This window comes from Neophocaena asiaeorientalis, unplaced genomic scaffold (assembly GCF_003031525.2).
Source record: "Neophocaena asiaeorientalis asiaeorientalis breed wild unplaced genomic scaffold, Neophocaena_asiaeorientalis_V1.1 scaffold234, whole genome shotgun sequence".
Classification (NCBI taxonomy): Eukaryota; Metazoa; Chordata; class Mammalia; order Artiodactyla; family Phocoenidae; genus Neophocaena; species Neophocaena asiaeorientalis.
The window spans coordinates 54,429-80,568 of NW_020172270.1; the positions used below are offsets into that span (position 1 = coordinate 54,429).

At 46.2% G+C, this 26,140-nt stretch overlaps 1 protein-coding gene across 1 annotated transcript in view; it reads left to right on the top strand.

Moving 5' to 3' along the window:
• Positions 1-336: 336 nt before the first annotated feature.
• The window catches only part of PAK3 (p21 (RAC1) activated kinase 3), a 113,276-nt gene continuing 87,472 nt past the window's right edge, over positions 337-26,140 (top strand). The window contains exons 1-4 of the mRNA XM_024762521.1: positions 337-428; positions 547-656; positions 5,792-5,939; positions 25,169-25,370. Of these exons, the coding sequence (XP_024618289.1) occupies positions 25,196-25,370 (175 nt within the window). The 5' untranslated portion in view covers positions 337-428; positions 547-656; positions 5,792-5,939; positions 25,169-25,195. The remainder of the gene's footprint in view (positions 429-546; positions 657-5,791; positions 5,940-25,168; positions 25,371-26,140) is intronic.

Below are 26,140 nucleotides of genomic sequence, written 5' to 3' on the forward strand. Positions count from 1 at the left end.
AATAATGTCCCTAGAAAACCCGGGGTCCCTCAGTTGGCCTTTGTGTTTGGGGAGCAGGATCATCTGGTCCACTGCCCCCCTTCCCTGTCCCCCTCAGCTTGCAGGAGGCCTTGCCCTCAGTTTGTGAACTGGCTCTGGCAAGGTTCCTGCCACACTTTCGGAGGGACTGGACCTTTTCAATTCTTGCCTCTGGCAGGATTCCTGCCACACTTTCGGAGGGATTGGACCTTTTTGATTTCTCGCTCTGGCAGGTTCTCCTTCCCTCGGTGGTTGTGGAGGAGTGGAGTGCAGGAGCGGTGGGAGGGCGGTGCCTGCAGGAAGGAGCCAGAGGCTCCACTTGTTCTTTTGGTCCCACCTTCCAGAATCCAGTGCCAGACTCTGGACTTGAGGGTTCTGGGCTGTGGTCTGTAGAAGCGAAGGAGAGAAGGGTGAGTGGCTTGGCTTTGGGAAGCATGAAGGGGGCGGTTGCAGTGCTATTTTTAAAAAATGGTTTTCAGCAGGGAAGCCTTTAGCCATGTTAGTCTCGCTCCCCTCATGGTTTTGCAGACTCAAATCCAGGCCAACTGTATGGCTGTCTGAGGTGTTGGAACAGAAGGAAGTCCATTTCTGTCGGTGACAACACTGTGGCCCTGTTCTGGAATGACCGAGGTGTAAAGGTCAGTGTGGTTTTCACTGGGCCATCTGCAAAATTATAATTGGGCAGGTCTGTCATTTGGTTCTTGAGTCCTTTAATCAGGGACACCTTTGGGCAAAGGGGCTTAATATGGTAATGGGCGATTAACAGGCCAGGGCTTGGAGAGAGCCATGTAAGCCTCTGTTTCTGGATACAAATATCATAGCCTCCTCCCCCCAGGAAAGAGGCAAAATAGCCAGAGACTGGGGATGGGGGGGCGGTAAAAGCCAACAGCTGCAAATCTCGAGGCCAGGGGGGACCTTGTAGGAGAGACCTCACTGTAAAAGGGGGTTTGCCTGTGACAGAGGTACAGGCATGGGGCCGCAACACCCTAAGGACGTTCCAAGTAGCTGACCATTCCCACAGGTTGCTCTGAGGTCTTTTGGGGGAAGGGAGCAGGCAGACAGACGTGACAAGAGACGGAAATGAGGAATAACTTCGGGGATTGGGAGGTGCTGCCCTCATCAGAGACTCTGTTATTATGAGGTCAGAGACTAAGCTACTATGAAGTCAAAGTGGATAGCCAAGGCCAAAAAAAAAAAAAGAAAAATCAGATCTAGAAATCAGATAGAGTAGGTAGGTGAGGTCAGGGGAGTAGAGGGGAGCAAAGCCAAAGAGAGAGAGAAGAAAAAAGCCATCATCTTACCAGGAGCCCAAAGGCCCTGATTTCCCTGGTGAACTGGGGGCAGTTTTGGTGGCTGAGGCACCTGTGGCTCAGTCCAGACTTAGGGGGACGATTGCTCCGTAGTTGGGAAATCAATAGCGTTCCCACTGGTGAAACCCAACCTTCAGGAGCCAGTAGCTTTGGTCGAGGGAAGAAGAAGAAACTTGATGAGCAGCAGCCTCTACACATGGCTCTTCCTCCTGGGTAAGGAGAAGGGAGTGGGGGGCCAGGGCCCCAGAACGGGCTGGGGGAGCTTCGAATCTGACCGAGACAGGTAGGTTGACTGCTTTTACCTGGGGTGGTCCAGGGCCAGGTCTGGGGCCCCTGCTTCAGGCATGGGGGTATCTCTGCCTGTGCTCAAAAAGAAAGCCCTCCTTCCCAGGGGCCCTCGGACCCTGTGCAGACCAGGGACGGCGAAAACCACTGCCCTAGAAGGTAAGTGAAGCTGCCGAGGCATCTAGGATGCAGCTTAAGCTTCAGCTGCCCTGTTGTCCCCCAACCTCGCCACCGGCCAGAGGCTAGGCAGTTCCCTCTGCAGGGCCTTGGGGTGAACTCGGCTGCGAGCTCAGGGCTACGCGGCTTCTCCGACAGGGGGCGGGAAGGGGCAGGCCGCGGTGCGCCCAGGGCCAGAGACCTCCATTTCAGGTGTGAAACCTGGGCCTCGGATCAAGTGACAGCCATACATTTCAAATCTGATTTAGGGGTACCAGATGAACCCTCGGGTCTGGCAGTCTGCTTCCATTTCCTCCCAGAATATGTCGCTTCCTCCCGCGCTCCGCGACTTTGGAAGGCGTTTGCATTTACATCCCCGGTGATTACTGGAGTCACTAATACAGCCTAACCCAGAGTTTATTTGGAAACGTTAAACAATGCGTTGGATCCGTGTCTGATTTGCACAGTCGGTCAATTATCTGCAGGTTGGGGCAGTCTGCGCTGCGCCCAGGGGGATGCGAGGAGGGGCAAGATGGCGTGGCCACAGCTGGGTCTGCGGGCGCGAAGCAAAATGAGGGAAGCGGAGCTTGAAGACTGGAAAGAGATGAACAGTCTCCTGGTGGGGAATGGAAATCACGGAAAGGCCTGGGCGCCTGATCACTGAGATGGAATAGGACGGTGTTGGAGCCCACACAGTGGAGATGGAGGCCAGGGTTTTGCCCTGAGGTGGGAGGGTCCTGGATTTGGAGAAGGAAGATTTTTTAGGGACTAGAGGACCAGGAGCTGCGGTGGAACCAACCTTGGGAGTCCAGAAGCCAGTGTTCTGGTCTGAGTGTTTCTGCCCCTCTCTGGGCCTCAATTTCCTTGTCTTTCAAATGATGGGTTTGGACTAGGTGGTTTCTAAGATGGTGGTGACATTTTAGGAAGTGGGTCCATTTATTCTTGGTAATGAAAAACAGATTCACTAAAGGAGAGCCCCCCCCCCAATTTATCCCTTTTAAATCATACTTTTTGGCGTGCCTCTAATTTGGAGGAAAACTGTACAAAACAAACCCACAACCACTACACACATTTCATCTCTTTCAGCAGGGTGGCCTTACTTTTATTTCATGGGAATGGGAACAGGGAGGAAAAGAGATGCGCAAGTGGAGAATCTGCCCCTGTAACCAAGCCCCTGAAAAGCGCCCTGGGGCTCTTACACAGATCTTACACCCTGGAGGGGGGCGGACATGCGTTAGTGGCCCTGACTCCCTAACTCAGCCTCAAAACAGAAGGGCTTGGGGTGAGGGTGAAGGAAAGGCCCGGCTTAGGGTCTGTATCCTCTTCCTTCTGTCTTCCTCAACCCCCTCCCTCTCTGAGCCAGGGGGAAGTTTTGGAATTCTGTACTTTCTAGAGACACTACCCCTAACAATCAGCACAATCGCGCCCTCTAGTGACCTCAACGGGGACACCTTTGGCAGAGCTCCAGATACATCCCGTGACCCAGCTCCAAGGTCAGAGCTTAACCCCCTGTGCAGCTGCTCCTTCCTGTGGAGAAGGGCTCCAGTCCTTCCAACTTTGAAACTCAGGTGGCTGCAACTTCCTGTAGGCCCATCTGGGGCTGGGAGTTGAGAGAGGGAGCCATTTCACCCCCAGTGCCCAGTTTCCTTCTTTGGGCCTGAAAAAGGTTCTGGAACATTCCCAGCTTTCTTCAGTGCTGGGACAGGTAGTCTCTGTGGTGGAGAGAATGGTTGTCCACAGATCCCCTCCCCTACCAAAGAGGTGGCAGCCCTAGTCCCCAGATAGATAAATGCTGGCAGGAAGCCGGAATGTAGCAAGGCTGGGGTGCTGGTAGGCGCATGAGGGGTGCACTGATCTCTACCCCAGCCTCCAGTAGGAGGCTGAGCCACAGGTGCATACACGGGCAGTATAAACACAGAGAAGATACAGACACACAACGTGGCGTAGACATATGACACACAATATAGATTAGATACAGGCTCCCCAAGCACGGGATAGATGGAATACACATGTAACATACTGCAGACCCACAGCACACATACATGCACAACACCAGTATAGACACGGCTGCACACGCACGACACGGTACAGGCACGCAGATACACAGACATGCCCGCGCTTCCACCACAGCGTCCCCCCAGACGGGTGACGGGAGTGCGGCCGCCAGGTGGAGCTCCGTGTCCTGCCCGTTGCCTCTGCATTGGCTCCAGCTGTGCAGCTGGTGGGTTCAAAGCGGGCTGCCGTGGAAGCAGTAAGCAGCTGAGGGGAAGTGGAGGTACGTCAAGGAAAGCTCTTGACCTTGCACAGAAACCTGGAGCTGCTTGGTTAGTACTGGCTGGTGCACTAGCACCCCACTCCCCCAGGTCCTCTGGTGCCGCTCCCCACCTGGGGATGCGCAGGGGCCTTCCTGCGGCCCTTCTTCTTGGGCCCTCTCCAAGTCCCGCCCCTCTCTGGAGCTACGGCAGCCCTCCCTCCCTCACACACCCCCACGCCCTTGCAGGATGAGCTCATGCCTTGGGGGCGGGGGGGTGGCACACCACTCAGCGGTGCAGTGGGTAGCATTTGGAAAGGCTGCTTGGAGTGTGCATGTGGGACGCTCGCAGGGGATGCCAGGGCCCTCGGGGGCCAGACGTGCTCTGGAGGCTTGCCAGCAGCAACTTGGCAGACCTGGAGGATGGCTTGGTCTTTTTATTCTAGAAAGGGGAATTGTGAAGAACGGGGCTTTTCCTGGCTCCCTGACGCTTCAGTTTTACTCTCTCCAGCTTTAGATACCCATCCATCCATCCATGTCTTTGGATTAGGACCCTCTGTGTTTCTGGAATCCCCTAATAGAGCATGTGCGAGCCTGGATCTGACTCTACTGGAAGTTAGCCCATAGGTGCTGCTCTTCTTTGAGGACAAAGTCTATGGAGGAAAGAGGGGGCAAGGAAGGAAGGATTGCAGGGCTTGGGGTCCTATCAAGGGAATATCAGTCTCCTCCTTGAGAGGCTCAAGTGATTGTGGGGAAAGGCAGGAAAGGGAAGGATTAAAGGGACCCTGTCTGGGCTTCCCTGGTGGCGCAGTGGTTGAGAGTCCGCCTGCCGATGCAGGGGACACAGGTTCGTGCCGCGGTCCGGGAAGATCCCACATGCCGCGGAGCGGCTGGGCCCGTGAGCCATGGCCGCTGAGCCTGCGCGTCCGGAGCCTGTGCTCTGCAACGGGAGAGGCCACAACAGTGAGAGGCCCGCGTACTGCAAAAAAAAAAGAGGACCCTGTCTCCTTTGTGGTTGGACATGGAAACCTCTCTGGGGAAGATAGGGGAAATTGTAACCCCCTAAAAACCCCAGTATGTATTCACCCCCGAAAATCTGGGGAAGACTACGGAAGACATCCCTGTGGCAGATATTGGCGGAAGGTAGAGGAAAGTTCCAATTAGGATCAGAGGCTGAGGCCCTCAGCAGCTGTGAGATGATAGCAAATTAGGGGACCTCAGAGTGCTCCCCCAAGCCTGCCCACCAACCCAGTGAAGGAGGTTGTTGAGGAGGGAGATGGAAATGGCGGTGGAGACTTGGGGGTGAGGGTTGGAATAAGCTGAACAGCCGGGTCTTCAGGCAGCTCAGGTAGCCTCAGAGCCAAACCTGCATTTGCCACCATCTTGCAGTTTCCTCCTGTCCACTGGACTGTACCACCTCCTGTAAATATGCAAATATTTCACGTCTCTCATTTGATTGAGTGCTCTCAGCACTTGTCCAGGATGACTAAGGCAGGTCTTTTCCACTCACCAGCAAGCAGATGCAGAGTGGTGAAGCGCTAGCAGTTTTCAGCTTGAAACTCCCAGCTCAGTGCCCTTTCCGGACTCCCATGTACCGAGGCTTTTTTTTTTTTTACACTTCTTGACTCTGATTATCTACCTTCTTAAGGGATTTTCTGTAGTGTGTGTGTGTGTGTGTGTGTGTGTGTGTGTGTGATATTTGGGGGGTTGCATGGAATAGTAGCAGGTGGGGAAGGAGGTTCCCGCCCCCCCACAATGCTTCTCTCGGCAGGTTTCCCCCAAGAGAGAGCAGCTGAGTCCTTGCATCTTGTGGCAGCTGGTGTGCCCAGCACTGAGCCCGTCGGAGCTGAAGGCAGCCCGGCCCCTTCTCATGGGCAGCACCCACCTGTGCTGAGGTCCTGCAGCGGTGGCTGTGTGAGGTGAGTAATGGATTCCAGGGCAGGGAGTTAGGGATCTCCAAATCCAGGTAAATGCCACCTTTCCACCAGAGCTCCCTATGTCAGAGACCCTGCCTGGGCCTCACCAGCCAGGCCTCAGGTCGCAGCCCATACTTTCTGGGGGATTGTGCAGCTGTGCTTGGTCTCTTGGTTCCCCCATCTCTAATATGGGACTGACAACCTTGACCTACGTCCTGGAGTGAGCAGGAGAAACAACCTACCGGTCATTGGCAAGTCCTTTGCAAATGTCAAGCTCCATCTAAGGGCTTTAGTGTAACACAGACGTGCTTCCCATCAAGCTGTCATTTCCTCTCCTCTTGCTTTCCCGATATTGAAGTGGCATTTCAGCCACATGCCCCAAATTCACCAATTGGTTCCTGTAACTTCTACTGCCCCATAAACTTAACTTTGCCTTCCTATTCAAAGTGTACCCCCATCCCATCCATCCCAGCTTCTGGGCCTGGCAGGCTTAACTTAAACCTTCCAGAACATTCCCTCTGTCTTACCACCCAACCAGGGAGCATTTCCTCCCCCAGCTCTCCAACAACGCCCGAGTCTGTAGCATGTAGTGTAGCCCTTGTTTCTCTGCTGCCTTAACTAATTCTTGCATGATTTCTGGAGTATTCATCTTGGCAGGTAAACTGGACTGTGTAAGGTCTTCAGGAGTAGGGACCAAATTTCACAGGTCTCTAGGCTCTCTCAAGTGTCTGGCAGTTCCCTAACAGCTTTTCCATTTGGGCCTCTCTCTCTTCCTGTCCACTCCTTTCAGGTTTCTTGGCCTGCCTCTCTGATCAGCTACCTGTCTCTTTTCCTCTCGGGCAGCCATGATAGCTTCCTCTGTTGTCGTCTCTGTCTGGCCTTCTGAGGCTATATGCTGCTGTCCAGCTATCTGTATCTTACCGTCCCTCTGTCTCCCTGTCTGGTCTTCTGTCTTTTTGTCAGTTGCTGAGACATCTCTCATATTGCCCAAGTCAAAACCAAACAACCAAAATTTTAAAAAAGGCCCAACAAGAAAAACAAAGAGACCTAAACAAAAAACAAACAAGGAATATACAATGCCGTTTCCTTTCACACTGAGCCTGTCCTGGGCCTACAGGACAAAGGAAAACTGCGGCTCAGTGATAGGTGCTTCTGTGATGCCATCTCATGGAGGGGGAAGCTCCAGAGTTTTGGCCGTGAAATTGAAGGTATGAAATTACAGCCTTGCCGATATTGATGCATTCAGCTTTCCAGAGATGCTCTGGCAGGGGATCCTCTATAGAGCTTGAGCAACAGAAGGTAACTAGAACTGGCTAAAATAAGAAGCAAGCCCCTGGGTCTCTCCTGGGTGTTCCATGACAGCCACAATAATAACTTGTATTTATTGTCTCCTGTTGCCAGCACCGTGCTAGGCATTTTACTTGCATGAGACCATTTGATCCTACAGTAACTCTGCAAGGTAGAAATTTTTTTCTGATCGTTGCTGTTTTTGTTTCTGATTATAAAAGTGATACTAGTTCGAGGTAGGTATTTTTATCATCACTGTTTTACCCATGAGGAGATAGAGGTTGAGAGGGGCTAAGGTGCTTGCGTGTAACTGGACACATGTAGTGACTTTGGGAGGAAAGACACTTCTGGAGGGTTTCTCAGCATCCCAGATAATTTTGGTACCCTCCGGCGCTCACACACACAACTCTCTCACAAGCACATACTCATACCCTTGTACGTTCACACGATCATATTTACCTCCTTGACTCACACTCACTGTTCACACTGGACACATTCATAGTGATGATCACTCTTACCCCCTCGCCCTCACACACCGTCATATTTCTGAACACACTATATACAGGTACATTCATACTGACACACACTGATACATAGTCACGTCTCTATATTCACAGTTCCGTACTGACACACACCCACACTTATCATACACCCACCCTCACGTTCTCACACACTCTGTACGTTCCTTCTTATGCTCTCACACTCTCCCAGTCATACCTACACACACTCACTTCCACTCAGATGATGCAGTCACCCTTAACCCTCCCTCAGATTCCTACACAATTACACACACTCCGTACACAGACATAGGTTGACTTTCCCCTGCCTGTTTCTCACATGGTCATACACACGCTCAATTTCATACTCCAACACATTTGCACTGACACCACTATTTCCTCCTCACAGTTACATGTTTACACAGCTCGTAAGTCACGGACACACACGTGTGCATACATGTTCATATGTTCACATTTATACATGCTCACACCATAAACACAATCTCACCCATTTAAACTCCTCTATCTTTGTACGCTCCGAATTACACCCTTCCACTCATATATTCAGCACTGATAGTCACTCTAACCGTGTCGCATTCACACGTAATCACACTTACCCATGGCAACACTCATTTTGACACAGATTCACAACAGTATTAATAATGACCCACGCTGTCACGTACACACCCATGTAATACTTTCCCAAACTCTTATACATACCCCCGCACTGATACCATCACATTCACACACTTTCTCACTTCACACACACACGCACACACACATTGTAACACACCCAATTACAGGCAGTAGTTCGTAGTCACAGCTGTCACTCTTCCCCCCCTATTTGCCACTAGTTCTCTTCTCACCTCTGGCTAAAAGGAAGAGTGTTGCTCTCAGCCAGGTGCCAATGGGACTGGATCTTTCCAGCAGAAAGGAGTGAGATTTATGTCTAGGATTAAAAAGAAGCTGCTCAAACCCTCAGGTCAAGTTTTACATCCTTTCACCATAGTTTCCTTTGGCAGAAATCACCTCTGATAGGCAGAACCTTAGCCACTCCTTTCCAGAGAGGTTAGGGTTTCAGCGGTTTGCTTATCTTTTGGAAGTTTATGGCTTAACTTGCCACCTCACTTCTCTCCCAAGGGCAGGGGGAGGTGAAGCATGCGCTTCTTAATGCACTCATAATGGTTTCCTATGTGAAAGTGTGTCTTTGGTTTTACGTTTATGATCTGGAATTGCCTGCCGATTAGACACGTGGAAAGGGCAGTCCTGCCTCCAGCAGGTACCTCTCATCCAGCCAGGTCTACCCTTCCCCTGTTAACCCTGGACCATGGTATTCAAGAAAGAAAGAGAAAGAAAAGGCCGATGAGCTAGCTGGATGAGAAAACATCTTCCTATTGTGAGTGTGTACGAGCACGTATAGACCCCACTGGAATTTCAACAGCTGTTACTAACAAGTTAACGGAGGAGATTTCTCAGTAGGCGTGGGTAAAGACAAGCTGCAGAAACTTCCTTGCACTCCAGACAGACTGTAGATTTCCCTGCAGAGGGTGAAAAAACAAAAACCCCAGGAGTGAACCAATAGATCAGGAGCCTGGTGCCAGGGCCGTGTGCCACCCTAGGCCACAAGAGCACCTTGTAGGAGTCTCCGTAGTCCATGGCAGCCCCTGCTGGAGTCTCCCTGGAGTAGAAACACCAAAATATAACCAAGCTGCCATTGGATATGGGTTCCAGCACACCATGGGGAAGAGCCTATACCCTGGGATCCCACTTCTCCAGCCCACCCCATGTACACCCATCATTAGATCGAGAACTCCTTGGTGATAGCTGAGACCACACCACCTTACTTATCTTGGATGCTCGGTGCCTAACACAATGCCGGGCCCAGGGCAGCTACTTGAGAAACTCGATTAAGAAACTAAACGGGGTGGGTGGGCAGCAACATGTGGTCAGGACAGATCCAGTGCCTCTCTCCCTCAATTCCAGGATTCCAATGGCATTACCAGCTCACATTGGGGACCTTCTGTGGGCCACACATAGTACAAGGCCCAGAGGGAAATTCAAATGGGCGAGAGGCACAGACTCTGCCCCTGAGGTAATTTCATTTGAATGGGAAAGATGAATCACCATGAAACCATAGTACAAGGCAGCAGTCTTGTTGAAGTTTGGGGTCAGCAGAATCTTCATCATGTAATTCAGTGGTCCTCAGGCTCCAAAAGGCCTTGAGGGCCCATGAGTGGTTGGAAACAGCAGTCAGGATTTAGGGAGGACACTTCCCAAAGCGAACTGCCTCATAGACATCTTGCTTAGCACAGGAAAGATGGGTCATCTTTCTAGAAGATTGTGTAACGAAGTGCTTTGTCACTGGGCATAAGGCAGAGGAATAAAAGTGAGCTTTTAGACCTTAATGGAAATATTGTACTTAATTAAGATTTAGCCACCACTTCCACCAGGAGACGGCTTTAGGGAAATAGCTCGGCAAATTTACATTTGATCATTTCTGCCGATAAGCTGAGACTCACCGAAAGCAATTTATAAAACTGACAGTACTGGCTGAATTTTAGGAGGGGCAAAATGCACCTCCCTGAATTCACTTGAATACAATGAGGAAAGCTAAGTAAGGAGACCCACCCCTTGCATGTATATGGTATTTTATACTTCTCAAAATATTTAATAACCCCTTCATCTGTTATGATAGAAGCATTAGGAGCACCAACTCTGGAATCAGCTGGACCAGCATTTGAATCCCAATTTGGCCGCTTCCTAGCCATGTAACCTTGTTTGAGTCAATCACTTATCCTCAAGTCTCAGTTTCCTCATCTGTAAAATGGGCACGACGCTAATACCTCATTGAGTTGTTATGGGGATGAATTGAGATACTGGATGAAAGCGTTTAGCTCAATGTCTGGACTATAGTCAGTGCTCAACAAAAATGGTAGATGTTGTTATCCTTACCACAGCCCTTGGAAGGAGGTGCTCTCAAAGGGGTAGAACCCTGAGGTAACAGAGAAACAGTATGGTTCCTTGCTGCCAAAGACCCGATTTTCACAGGACTGGTTGCGTGCTTTCCTTTAAGTCTTTATTTCTGCTTAACCACGGGCTAGGGGTCAATGCTCATTTCCACTTAAGAAGATGAGTGAAAAATAAAATTAACCCATGCGGGTTTCCTCATTTCCTGTGTCATTTTCAGACATGCTTATTTGGCCACTGTAGCAATGTTTCATGTTCATTTCAATGTCCCCTCTAGTCCTACAGCTTTTCCCTTGAAATCCTGAGGCCCTCGGTAATGTCACCTTCATATGCTGGTACAGAAACCTGGGAGAGGAGGAATGGAAAAGACTTCTGATGCTGGTGGAGCCAGAGGTCTGGTCTCTAACCACAGGCACTCCTCTGCCCTTGATTCTCATGCTGAAATGTCTGTGTCCTGGGCAGGGGGTCTGCTCATTTCCAGGCTTTGGTCCCAGACAGCAGAGGGGAGGCACGGTTCACTCACTTCAGAGCCCTAAGAGCATTTGTGTCCATGCAAAAGCTGTGCGTAACTGAGAACTCAGCATATCACATAAAACTGTAATGTGATTGAGGAAGCATAAAAAAGAGCATGGGCTTTGGAGTCACACAGACATGGGATTGTATAGTTTTGTTTTTCTTTTCCATTCTGGTTTATTACAGGATATTGACTATAGTCCCCTGTGCTATACAATAGGACCTTGTTGTTTATCCATTCTGTATATAATAGTTTGCATCTGCTAATCCCAACCTCTGAGTCCTCACTCCCGCCCCCTCCCCCGGCAACTACAAGTCTGTTCTCTAGGTCTGTGAGTCTGTTTCTGTTTGGTGGATAGGTTCATTTCTGTCGTATTTTATTAGTAGATTCTACATATAAGAGGTATCCTGGTATTTGTCTTTGAGATTGTCTAGTCTTACTCTGTGACCTTGGCGAGTGAACTGATGTCCCTGAATGTCAGTTTCACCTGTAAAATGGAAATAATACTACAAGTGGTTTTGCAAGTTATGTGAACTTGTACATGAGTAACTTTTAGCAGAGTGCCTGGAACATAATCAAATCTCAATGAATGGTGGTGATTTTTTTTATGGCCTGTGAAGTCTGTGGCAGTAATTGTAAACACCTTCTGTGGGGTAAAAAATCTTAAATTACTTCAAAGCATTTCCCACATGTGGATCATCTGATCCTCACAACCTCTTGGTGAGGTAGTCACCTTTTGCATGTGAGGAAATAGATTCAGAGCCACCGAGGGATGTACTCAAGGTCATGAAGCTCATTAGCAGTGCTGGGCTGAGAAGGTACTAGTCTAGGCGGAATATTTGCATCTTTGTTTGGCAAAGTCTTTGGGGCGACACTTGGCAAATATGAGCTGTTTGAACTGAGCGTGATCCTTCCTGTGAAAAGATGTCTTAATGCTACTAGCTACAGTTTAGCTGCTCGCCAGACCACACGGTGTTTCTCTCTGTGTCTTGTGTGATGCCCAGCATGTTGCAAAAGTGCAATAAATGTGACATCATAAGAGTACCCTTTGCAACAAGGCTGAGTGATATATGGCCACGGTGGTACCGTTTACCACCGAAAGGAAAATCTTTCTCGAGGCCTGCTGTGTGGTTTTGTTCATGCTGCTCAAGGAGTACCAAATTTCCAGAGCCTGGAAATTCTTGAAACATTCTGAAACACATCAGCAGACCTCTGGTGCCACTTGGCCATCTCTCTTCTGACCTGAAAATGACAAAGCGTCAACTTTAGTGAACTCTAGGGAAAGGATGGGAGGACAAAAAGATAAGAGCATTTTTGACCTCTCTGTGACATTTGCCTCATAGCCATATTCATCTTGAAATACGTTTCTCTTGGTTTCCATGATGTCATAGAGCCAGTTCCTCTACTTTAAGCATATTTCTCGAGGATCCCTGGTTCGTCTTCCAGCCCCAAAATGTTGGTGTTCCCCCGAGGTCTTTCCTCCTCTCTCATTCTATACTCTTCCTGGGCAATTGCACCTACTCGCATGCCGATGGTCTCCAAATTGATATTCTCAGCCCACGTGTCCTGCTCTCCACTGAACCGTTCCATAATGCCAAATACACATGTTAGAACTGCTGCTACGTTTATGTTTGTCTTAATTTTGCTTTCTCTGTTGAGAGGAATAGATATAGCTAGGGAGAGATTTTTTTCCCACCACATGTGAATTGATGTTTCCTTCAGCTTTTTATTATTTGCTACGTACTAAAGACAGGGTGCTTAGATGTTTGTTTTGCTTCCTACTAGATATTCCTAGTTTAATTTTTACCGAGATATCCATTGTGTCACTGTGTTTGTTCTCTCTTCTTTGTATATGGACTTACACAAAAGTTACATATTCGAGGACCATTAGCAGATATTTGGTCTTTGTAGAATGTTTATGTTTGTTGGTAGAGTCTTTATAAAAATTTAGACAAATTTTCTATAAGACTGATAAGGGCCGTCCTATTGGCCAAAACCAGAATAACGTGTCATTATCCTCTTGGGAATGTGATTATTACTGGTGGTCCAGTGGCTGCTCATTTAAGGGGCATAGCAACTTCATTAGCTTTTTTTTATTAATCACCATTCTAAGCTAGTCGTTTACTCTCATTTCCAAAAAGACCAGAAACTGAGGCACGGTTCTGTCTGGAATCCTGAACAAAAACTAAAGGCTCCACTAGGGATGTAATGCACAGCATGGTGACTGTAGTTAATAATACTGTGCTGTATACTTGAAATTTGCTAAGAGAGTGGATCTTAAGTGTTTTCAACATATCAAAAAGCAAAACAAAGCAAAAAGGTGATGGATGTATTAATTAACGCGACTGTATTTCATGTTACACAACTGTATGTTAATTGGTATATGTATACTACTTCACGTTGTATACATATACCAAACCATTAATCACACTGTATACCTTAAATATGTACATTTTGTATTTGTCAGTTATCCTTCAGTAAAGCTGGAAAACCCCCTAAAGGATAAAAAAAAAAAAATCAGTCCTCCCACATTCCTCTGGGCCTCTTGGGATAGAAATATATTTCTACCCAGATTTCCATTTGGGGTGCTGAGACCAGTTAATCATACCAGGTCTAGCATTCCCTGCCATATTTGGCCAGTGTCCAAAATAGAGACCCCTCTTGAAACTTCTCTTTTCCTGTCTTTCTACTCCCATACTGCCCGTGCTTCCTCTCCCGTGGCTCGTTTTCTGAGAGTTGTCTCTTTTCAAAATTATTCCCATGTTTCTACCTGGAACATCCCACTCCATGGGAAAAAAATTCCCCAAGTCTTCTTCAACCTGCTGTATCTGCTACACTGTCACCCGAATAATAGTTCTGAAATGCAAAGCTAATCATGCCATTCCACTGTTTGAGGTCTCTTTATCTAGACAGGAAGAGTCCAAACCCCAAAGAAAGGCATACGATATCCTTCTTAATTTGATCTCCACTGGTCTTATTTTTCGCATCCCTCTTCTTTGCTACGGTCACACCAAGTTACCTGTAGATTCTCTAATACACTACATTGTCTCTCCTCTCCTCTCGGCCTTAGCACATGTTGTTCCTTGTGCCTGAAACGTGACCTCCCCATGGTTTGGTTATTTGTTCTTCCTAATTCAGCTCCAGTGTACTTCCTCTGTGAAGCTTCCTTCTTCAGGCTGCTGGGAGCCCCTCTCTTGTCCTTCAGTAGCAACCTGTTGTCATCTTTGGCCTGAGTTGTCATGGCCAACACCCATTATACTTTGTCTCCTTGAGGGTGGGGACTGTAACTTGTTCATCTCTTGCCCTAGACCCTGACGAGTTCCTCCTTACCCTTCAATACCTTGCTCAAGTGTAATGCCCTCTGATGCCTCGGGGGAGTATTAGCTACCCTTCCTACACTGGCCTTCCAAAGCATCCCCTGCCTTCCTGGGCACATACTAGACACCGTGTAAATGCTGAATGAAAGGTTGAATTTATTTGTGAAGATTTCGTGATGATCTGAAGATCACAGAACAATCCAGGAGTGGGGCTAGAATTAGCCATTCTTCTTCGGTTGGAGACAATTCTTTTGGGTTTATAAAAAGACCTAACCAGAAATCAACTCCAAAAATTAAACTTGCAGAGCAAGATGCAACTTAGTTCTTAAACGTAACATGAAAGCAAGTAGTTTCTTTTTCCAAGTGTTATGTTCTTAATACATTTCCCCAAAAGAAGTCTGTTCTGCCCATATATGACTTCAGTTCTGGAAAATGCTTTGTGTCACCCTTACTGATCCCTTCCATAGTTCACCAGAAGCCAGTGTTCTGGCCTTTGAAAGTCTCGTACATGTTACCTTCTTCCAGAGGTTTAAGATCTGTTCTTTTTCTTACACAGCACCAGCATCACTTAGTTCAGCAGAAACAGAGGCCTGAGGCTAAGAAACGTAATCTAGCATGCTTGGAGTATTTGTTTGCTGGAATATACTGTTGAATAATGTATTACACCAACCTAGTGCTTTCCTACTCATCCTTCAATACCCTGCTGAAGTACTGTATCTCTGATCTCTTTGAGAACCTCAGTTACCTTTCTGCTGTGTCCTTCCAAAGCATTCTGTGCCCACCTGGGTGCATCCATTGTATTCCCTATTGTATGTATGCCTGTCTACCATCCTCATTTAACTGTGAGCTCTTTGAAGACAGGGACTGCTCTTTATTCACCTCTCTTTGTATACACCCTGTACCTGACACAGTACCTGGTACGTACGAATGTTGGCGGCATGGAGATGAAAGGCAGGACAGTGATGTTCTTTGGAACATCTACATCAAACACTTACCTTATAGGGGGAGGTATGATTATTGGCACTGATTTCTCATCCAGTAGGATAGCAGGCAGTGAAGGAGAGTCTTCCCTTCTTCTTCAGTCCCTCTTTTTGTAGCACCCTTCAATTTGTAATACACATGCCCTTGTTCTGTAGTTATATTTTTATCCGTGTATTTAATATACATTTTATATACAGTATGCAGCCAGAGATGAAACCCACTGCTCGAGTCTATAATGCCCCCCAGAGCTGGGCGTTTATTTATCTCTTTACTCGCAGCCCCTTACCGTTAAAGGGGAGTAGGTCTCTGCTTTGGTCTTAGGATTCTTTGAAATGAAAGTCAGCCAACAGTCCACAAGAAGAAGGCATGTAACTGGTTTCTTTTCCTATAAAAAGCAATGTTAGGCTGACCTAAGATCTCCTCTTTTCCTCTCTTTATACAGCTGTGCATGAAGACCCTCATATAGACCCTCATTATAGACCCTCATAGTTAAGGGCTCAATCTTTTTTTTTTGCCACACTGCACGGCTCGTAGGATCTTAGTTCCCTGACCAGGGATTGAACCCCGGGCCCTCTGCAGTGAGAGCACAGAGTCTTAACCACTGGACCACCAGGGAATTACCCTAGGCTCAATCTTAAAGGAGAACGAACACTCTGAGATGACCATTGCTTGATACAGAATTATAATGGAGTTATATATATTTATTATAAACACCCAACTTTCCTTCCCTTTTTCTTCCCCAAATGTTTGTCAAGATGTGTTCTAGGCCACTGTCCCGCCTCCACAGGAGTCCTTGGGAACTCAGGCCTGCTGACGCGCGTTCCTTGCAACAAACCCTACTTCTGCTCTATCTGCAATTTTCCTACCGGGCTGTCATGTCCTTCCTTTGAAGTGAGGGCTGGGCCCTGTGCTCTCAGCCTGGAGGCTTCTCCGGGCTCCAGAAAGACTTAGGTACCTGGCAGCCTTCTCTGTGTGTGTGCGGGTGAGCACTGGGGCAGCATAGCTGATCGAGTGCTGGAGGAGGGATCTGCTGCGTGTCATGAGCCACATCTTATAGAAGTGGACAGTGGCAGCTGAGTAACGGGCAGCAAGGAGAATGAATCACTCGGTGGATCTGACAGCTCGTAAGTGAAGAACTTACCTGGTGCAGGAAAGCCATAGGGAAGCCAGCATGCTCGATTGTGAGGTCATCCTTCGGGCTTTTGGTTTCTAGGGGAATTTCCTTGGGTGGATTACGATCTTTTCTTAGACCCATGGACAGTCTTTTTTTAAGACAAAAATAATCCTCTTTGGCGGCAGTAAGAGGTGGGGGTAGGAGATGGGGAATTCCTGCAACTAAGGCTATGGCCAGCTGGATGTTTATCCCCTACCATTTGTGAAGTGGGATAGATGGAAATTGGGCCTGGTCACGTCCCGTTCTTCCTTCAGCATTTGAGGGAAGCCCTTTGTTTTTAATAGATAGTATTTCCTCATCCTTAACCATAGCCCCCAGATAAGATGCTGAGACACATCACATGCTCGGCTCTTTTGTAAACTTAGGTTAAGGGGCAAAAGCTTGAAGAAGAGTTGCTGCATTTTGCACCAGCTCAGATTCTTTGACCTCCAGTTCTGGCAGGATGTCTTTTTTTTTTGCGGGGAGCGGGTAGCATATGAGCTTTGCTACAATGATCTAAATTCCTAGTTTAGAAATATGTAATGCTAAGATCTCAATTGACCCCATGTAACTCTTCTCTTCAAATATTCAATGGGCACCTTCCCTGTAGAAGGCTGATTTGGGTGTAGAACATTGAGAATAGAGCAAGTTCCTAGGACGATAAGCCATAAGGCGCGTGTTCGAAAACCATGTCCAGACATCTCTCTGGTATACAAAAAGCCCTAGCAACTTTGGGAATTGAATTTTTAGGCTTGAGTTTGAGGGAATTCGTGGCTCTTTTGCCGGAGTGGATCAGGGAAGGGTATAATTATCACCCATGCATAGTAACAGCGAGCAGCTAGAACCCCAGAGACTCGAGATGTTGGTTTACCATATCCTGTTCGCTTGGGCTGCTAGTCTGCATCTAATTTTTTCCATCTGACTGCTTCCAAGGATACTACATTCTCTTTTGAGAACTAAGAAATGTTTTATTACTAGGTTTTGCTTCCCTTTTCTTTTTTCCACACGTTTATTTGAGGCATCTTTTGTTTTCTTTAACACTTACAAAAATGTCTACCTCTGTTCTTTATGCATCTTATTTTCTCTTCTTAGAAGCATCAGTGTTGGACATGAAAAGCTGAAACCTGTGATAATGCATCAGTTTGCAAATATAAACACAGGTCAGGTGATTATTAGCATTTTCCTGGCATTAGCTCACGCAGCATACACAATACATTTAGAAGCTTAAGAAGTCATTCGAATAGGAACTATTTGCCCCCTATAATATATGCAGTATATGAGGTCTGGAGGCTGGGGTATAGCTATCGATTACCTTATTTGCAACCTATTATTGAAATTTGCAACTATAATATGCTGGCTTATTGGATTTCATTACTGTGAGGTTCCTGCTACAAACAGTGGAAGCCACTCATAACAGAGAACAGGACTACAGCGGAACCGACCTCATTTGCTCGCGTGTGTGAGAGAGAGCATGAATGTATTCTGTGTGACCATGCCTTGTATGTGTGTCAGTAGTGAGCTATCTCTTGCAGGATCTAAGATTGAAATGAGGCGGCTGTAAAAAGAGCTAGTGCCTCCCTTACTTGTCCGGCTGCTTTTGCAAATCTGCCTAACAAGTAGCTCAGCAACTCCTGATCAAATGATCTGTGAAATGGCTTCCCTCCATTACACGCTGTAATGGTATCTCCCAGGCCAGGCTTTCTGAAACAGCACACCCCTGTCTCTGATAGCAGAGTTCCCTTGGTGAGTGCCCCAGAACAGACAAGCCCCAAAACAAGGCCATCTAAGAATTGGTCCTACCGGCCAACGAATCCTCTTGGAGTTCTGTCAGTAAATCTCCTAGCCTTGGGTCTTTGGATGAGACAAGCAGTTGAAATCGGTAAGTACCAGCCTGAAGTGGGTTGAAATGAAAAAGCTAGAACTGTCATATGAATATTCGGGGAGGGTGAAAGTGCACATGTGAGGAGAGAGAACGTGTGTGTGTTTGTGGGTTTACTTGGATCCATATCGTAATGGTGTCATGGGAGGGGAATTGAGGAGAGTTCGAGATTCTGGTCTCAGTTCTTTCAATTATTTTGTGACCCTGGGGAAGTCGCTTAACCTCTATGCCTCGTTAATTCCTCACATGGAAAATGGGGATGGTGCTCCCTTCTTCACATGTTGGTGTCCGGCTCAAATAAGAGCAAGAGCTCAAATAAGCTCCTGGACATTATGAAGTCATACAGTAAAAAATGAGGTATCGATAATCCGAGGGTGGCTGGCGTCTACGTGATGCCCAATTGCTTGGCAGTCAGACTAGTGCCAAAACTTCCAAACGCCTTCTTAGCTCAGACCTGCTTGGATCAGGCATATAGGCTTATTCAGCACCATGAAAAACTTACTCAGAGCTTCAGCAAAGGCACAGAACTTACAGAGTTCCATTTCATTCCCTCACATGTGTATTTAATGCCTCCTGGGAACAAGGCACTGTACTAGGCAGTTTGAAAGCATTATAGTCATGACCAAGGGGTTCTTACCCTCAAGGAGCTTATGATCTAGTGAGGGGAATGACATGTTTCATGACTATGTGCAATTTGAGACAAGATGGTGGCAATGCTAAGTTGGGCCCATCTGGCTGACTATTGTTAGGGGTCGGGCTCTCGTCCACCTTGTCTGGGAATGGGAGTGTGGGTTTAGGGCTGCTGAGGGACCCAGACCTGGCTCATTCTCCTCCCTATAAAGTGAGCCCTTTCTCTCTTCTTTGGCATCTTAGCATATTATGGGAAATAATGTCTGAAAAGTTGCTAGAAGTCTTCAGATACAAGTTGCTGTAGAAATGTAAAGCAAGGTATAAACATCCTTTCAAATGATAATACGTTGTCCCCTTTGTAGAAGGCTAGATGATGTTTTCCTTTTTTCTTTTTTTCTTTTTGGCAATTGAAAACAGTTCACTACATCTTCTTACGCTGTCAGTCATAAGTGTCTGGCTGGTGGTTCAGTTGCTAAGAATGTGTCCGAGATAAAGTGGGTTTAGTATCAGATCAGCATAGGGTAGTTAGCAAAGCATCATTTGTTTCCCCATCACAGTTTATCCCAGGAAGCTCAGCTAGCCATCTTGAAAATGTCTGCTTCTGTTTACAAGGAAGCCCAAGAAAGAGCCAGCAAGTAACTCTTGGATCCTTTCTCCCACCAGCAAAGTATAATTCAGTGTATACATCATTCTTACAGTAAAAGCGGTAACCTCATCCTGAAATACGAAGAACAGTCCAGTGTTGATATCATTGTCTAAGGAGACATTGGCTGACTTTAAATCTATGTTTACTTAATACCTCCAAGTCTGGAAGCTGTCATTTAAAGTTCACTCTTTCTTGATCTATAGAGCTAATTCTTGTTAAAAAGATGTACCCAATTCTAGAAATTTGAAACGCTCTCATGTTCTGTTAGTGTCTAAACATAGTGAGAGTTCTTTGACTTGTTTACTACGTTTTTGAGATCCTGAAATCAGTCTTATTTCATGTGTGCTCTTGTCAGTTTAGCTGTCATCTCATCAGCTCTAGGTGTCTCGCAGCCAACCCTATTCTTTATGTAGGCATCTCAGAAACATTAGGAAGTTCACCCTGGAAATTTCCCCTGGGCTACATCTCATTCCTGTGTTAGATCCTCTAGTTTGATATGACAGGGATATAAGCAATATTGATGTGCTCACCAATTTATAGTAATGGCCTCGTGTGGTTGGTGGTTCGGGAGCTTTACCTCTGGGTTTATTAGGTCGTGGCTGTGCATCTGCCGGCCTGGGCTTTTGTTTTTGAAAGGAGACCATTATTAGTTTGTCTCTCATTGGGAAAATATGCAAATAAACAGTTATTTAGATTTTTGAAAGCAGACAGAATAATACAGACATATGGGTTGTCTCTGATGGCACCAGATCTGACAAAAATATTTAGTGCAGTTGCTAATGGCTTAATAGGTGATCTTTGCAAGTTGTAGGGCCAGTATTTCTGGAGTCTCACCCTTCACACACCTGGGTAGAGCGTCTGTGGCAAACTGGCATTTTTGACTGTATCCAGTTCAACACATATGCCATGATATGAATTTTGGCCACATTAGCTAGAGTATACTTGAGCACCTGTCTTTCCCCTTGACTCCTGGAACATGCAGGCTGGCGGCTTTCTTTTGTAACCTACTGAACATTCTCTGAGGGTTTAGTTTGTCACCACATTAAGAGAATACGTTTTGGAAGAATGAGAGAATAATGACAATTATTTATAATGCCTAATCATTTCATTTAAAGTTGCCACGCATCTTGATAAAAGTTTTCCTCTGAAGTACTTTGCAGCAAATCTCTGTGTCAAAAGGCAACTCAGTGAAGGGGTGTGTGTGTGTGTGTGTATGCACCTGTGTGTGCGTGCCTGCCCTTGCACTTGGGGGGTGAGAGTGGGGAGTAGAGAAGAGAGCGAGGGAAAAGGGAGATAAGGAGGGGAGGAGATAGAGAATTAATCTTTCTTAGTACTCTGAAAGAGGGGTGTTCTGGCTTCTTGGTTATCATGAGACCAGAGGCTCATTTCTCACTGCTGATGAATTTCAATTGTAATTACAGAGCATCGGTAAGCCACATTCAGTCCCAAGGGCTGGACAAAAAGTACACTGTCCACAAAAGCCATTTGAATTCTCTCTGAAAAACCTAGTAGCCAAGTCTGAAAGCAATTTGTGAACAGATACAAACTGTTGCTGGTTGTCCATTCAGATTCCTCCTCAATGCTAAGAGCCACATTCTAAAAGTGAAATGAAATGGCCTGTGGCTGGATCCAGCGTGACCTGCACTTGCAAGTTTCTGCTGTGTTGCAGAAGCGAACGACAACAGTTAAACTTTAAAGATCAACAGTTTTTCGATTGGGTTCCTGGAGAATAATGGCACTTTTGTACAATTCTTGAAATAGAGCCTACAGCCGCCCCAAACAAAATAGTCTCTTTCAAGATCTTGGAAATAATGACCTCATAGGCAGATTGAACCAGCAGTCCATTAATAGTATCCTTTGTAGAAAGCTGTCTCAGGGGAGGGACGTGGCTTAGTAAATCGGCATTGTTTACAAACATAACAGAATAGAATCCCCCTTTTTCTCCTACGTTTGTGGAATAGTCGGAGACACCTCCCACTTGGGAAGCAAATACATTAACAGCAAGGCTTCCTTACAGGGCCCTACCCTTTCTCCATCGGTCACCGAAAAGTGTGCTTTGAAGCACTGGCTTTGAAGGTGAGTTAGAGATAACAGGAGTCTCCAGCCCTATTCCTTTGTCACCAGCTCAGAATTATCTGGAATCGTGAGAAGAAGATGAAGATTGGTTGTGCCTTGTAAAGAGTCATGAAGAACTGACGTAATATCAGGATAATTTGAGCAAAAGCAAATCTGAAATGTCTAGGTAAACGGAGTGATTATTTGCTTCATGTTCCTATTGTGGAAGTAGATAAAGATTCTTCAGTTTCATTAACATCTCTGTAAAAGAGGTTTATTCCAGCCCCTCTTATAATCCCCTGATAAGTTGAATGGAATTAAACCAATTCCAGTTTGCTGGGCAGTAGAAAGGTGCGCCATCTAAGCTGGGTCCCTTGCAGAATGCCTGTGATACGGACCACAGCAAGTGTGTGGTATTCAAATTCTGGGCAGGGATTTCTAGTCTACTATAGGAGAGTATAGTGTGAATTTTATATCCCAAGTAGCCCTTGTTTCCCGACCTGAAAAGAAACAGGGCATCTACCTTTTGAGTCTCTACCCAGAGAGAATATTTAGGAAGAAAAAAGGCCACTGTTACCCACACCTGATTATCCAGAACAAAGGAGACTAGTATTTTGGATTACGGAGGTGCACTAGCACCCTGACTGGCTCAGACTCCTGCTTGCCTTATTGTGTAAGGTCAACTTTGTATATCATGTTAAAGAGGGTATGTATGTTTCTCTGACTTCTGTTATCTCAAGTTAACTAACATGTCCTCAGAAAATAGGTATCGTCCAGAACGTGGTGGCTTTCTCTTCCTGAGACGCATTTTTCACTATTTTCTAGGTATTGCCTAGAATCCTCAGTTCTTTTGCAATAACCTTCAAACTTCATTATTTTTACCAACCTAGATTCTGTATATTGAGCTTTAGTTAATAATCACCACATATTCAGGCATTAGTTTTGAACCCAGAAAAGTAAAACAGACAAAGCACACACAGAGGAAAAATTAGTGCTTTTGGGCTTCCCTGGTGGCGCAGTGGTTGAGAGTCCGCCTGCCGATGCAGGGGACACGGGTTCGTGCCCCGGTGCGGGAAGATCCCACGTGCCGCGGAGCGGCTGGGCCCGTGAGCCATGGCCGCTGAGCCTGCGCGTCCGGAGCCTGTGCTCCGCAGCGGGAGAGGCCACAACAGTGAGAGGCCCGCGTACCGCACACACACAAAAAATATATAGTGCTTTTATTCTGGTGGCAAATTCTTTTTAGTGGCTAAATTAAAACCAAGAACCCGTCTGATACAGAATACCACTGGTGAAGTCAGTCTTAAACTCACTTTTCTTCCGGAGAAAGAATGAATTTAGAAGGACCAAAATCAAAATGGGAAAGGGAATGTAGACCCATTAGCACTGATTTCATATATTTACCAGCAGTATCTATGAATATAATTGATCCTTGACAGCACAGTTAGGTTTTCATTTTACCTTGTGCTATAGTTTCACCCGTATAGGAAAATATGAGACTTAATCAATCTGGCGGTGACAAAACGTTTACTACTGATATTTTCACTGTCACGATTCCTGAAAAAGGAATACAGATTTGGTCTTAATTCATTAAGATAATGCAGGGCACGACACTTAGGCAAAGGAAAAGAAAAGAGATCTCTTGTCCACACCAAGGTCAGACCAATCATTGTTAGTTGGCAGTCACCTGTGCAGATGGGGAAACTATTAATTGATACTCAGCTATTTTTGAATACGTACAGGCTCTATATATTTGAGAAAATCTAAAACAGTAAAAATTTCCACATAGCATAATGTAACTTAGAATTCATTACTGAAAGTAATAAACACACTGTAACCACTGAAGGGCTGAAAAGAGTTAAGGTAGATTATTTCTCACTGTAGCAGGTAATGAGGAGACCCCTGTTTTTGTTGTACTCAGGTTGGTTAACAGTAAATGTTACTGGAATAGAGTGATATGCCAAGTTGCGTATGGAGAGCTCATACACTCCTAAATTAGTGCCGGTTAATACTTGATGAAATTACAGAGATTTTGTTGCAGTGGGATTTGATTTTCCTTGTATTCGAACTGGAGATTCACTTGGAAGGTACCCTTTTTTTTTTTCTATTGAAGTATTGTTGATTTGCACAATGTGTTCATCTCTGCTCTACAGCAGAGTGATTCACTGATACATATATATACATTCTCTTTCATACTCTTTTTCCATGATGCGTTATCACAGGATATTGAATATAGTTCCCTGTGCTCTACAGTAGGACCTTGTTGTTTATCCACTCCATGTACAATAGTTGGCATCTGCTAATCCCCAACTCCCGCTCCATCCCTCCCTCCCCTGCCCTGTCTCCCCTAGAAGGTACTCTTCATGCGTGACATGCATGGCAAGTGTCAGGGCCCTAATGCAAGGACTTGAATGAGAATGGGAAGACAGCTGGAAGCAGAAACATTTCCTTGTGGAGTTTGTGCTTTTCTAGTTCACTTTACCCTCCAGTGGCATGAGACCTGAATGTATTGAACCCTCAGCACAAGATACTAAAGAAGAGTGAAATTAAGAGCAGATAAGTTGTTAAAACGGGACTGGTGCTTACCACCCTGTTACCCCTGTCAACTCCCTTGTTCCCTGTTCCAGGACATAAAATATGACAAGGAGGAAGGTTATGGTGTCTCCTCACGAAGCAGTCCTCTCCTTGGAGCTCCTCTTTGCTCATGGTGGCACTGGGCTCTGCTTTATCTTCTGCCTGCTCCTTGAAGATGGGGCATTTCTTCCCCTAGCAGTCCACCCCAACTCTGCGGAAACTACCGGCTTACTAGATTGTTTCTCAGTTCTTTCTCCTGAAACAGTAGGGTGTGTTTTGTTAATCAGGTGCACACAGGTTAAGAATCAGGCGCCATTAAGTATCAACAGCCAGGCCTGTGTCAATTCCAGACTCCAAGGAGGTTGTGCTACCTGACCACGATCATGAGGATAGAATTTTTAAAGAAGAAAGATTGGAAATTGTTCATTAAAAGACTGAGTGGACGGCAGAAAATAGAGTGTCACTGGGGGAAAAGGAAGGGACCTTCGGTGTTTGTGTCTACATATTGAAAAGCCATTCATTATTGCCTTTGCTTTCCTCTTTGGGAAATGGCATCGTTGGGTTTTAGGCAGGCAGCTCCCTTCCCTCTAGAAAAGGAACCCCTCAGAATGGTCAGTGCCAAACCTGAGATGACATGAGATGAATGCTTTGGTTTCTAAGATGTTAGACTCCCCGGATTTACCAGGTTGTCTTTTAGACCTCCCTTAACTCCTGTCTTCTCCTCCTCGTCTTTAGGAGCTGTGCAATCGGTTGTAACTGAAAATGTCTGACGGTCTGGATAATGAAGAGAAACCCCCAGCTCCCCCACTGAGGATGAATAGTAACAACCGGGATTCTTCGGCACTCAACCACAGCTCCAAACCACTTCCCATGGCCCCTGAAGAGAAGAATAAGAAAGCCAGGCTTCGCTCTATCTTCCCAGGAGGAGGGGATAAAAGTAAAGTATCAGTGACCGGGCATTGAAAAGGGGCTAGTTTATTCTTTCATTGTCACTTTCTTTCTCGAGTAGTCATTTCTTGAGCGTGGGCTGTTCAGGGCCTGCCTGACCTTTACATCTACACCTTCGGAGGTTGCATTTTGTCAGAGGATAATGTTTGATTGACTTACTGTGGGTTTACAGAAAATACACGTATGCTGTGTTTGCCTTTCACATAGCCTTGAATTCATAGTGGTAGGCCAAGGGAAATCATAGCAACAGTACTGTCTTAAATATATGAATAGTGACTTTCTTTCTGATAACTTACAGGAGGATTTATAGTAAATCCCTTCCTAACTGCAAGTTGCCCTTATTGGGAATTTGAGTATAGGTGGATTTACTTCTGTATACCTTTTTGACAACCATGAAAATTTTGAATTGAGTATACGGAAGTCAGTCCAAGTGCCCCATTATTGTCTCTCTGACTATATCACAAGGTGGGAAGAAACTTCTGAGCTATTTGTTTCCTCTCCCATGCTTCTGCCAGTCATCCCCTACACAATCAGCCCTTTTTGCACCGAGTATCCCAACAATATACTATCATTTATCCTTGTGTTGTTCATAATACCATTTGGTCCTTAAATGTCATACGCTGACACTTTGTAACATTGGGAGATATAAAATCTCTAGTAAGTAATTGTCAGGTTGCATTAATTAGCATAAAGCTTAAACACGGCTTCTATAAACGTGACTATTGCGGCGGAAGAGCGTAAAGCCAAGTACAAGGACTC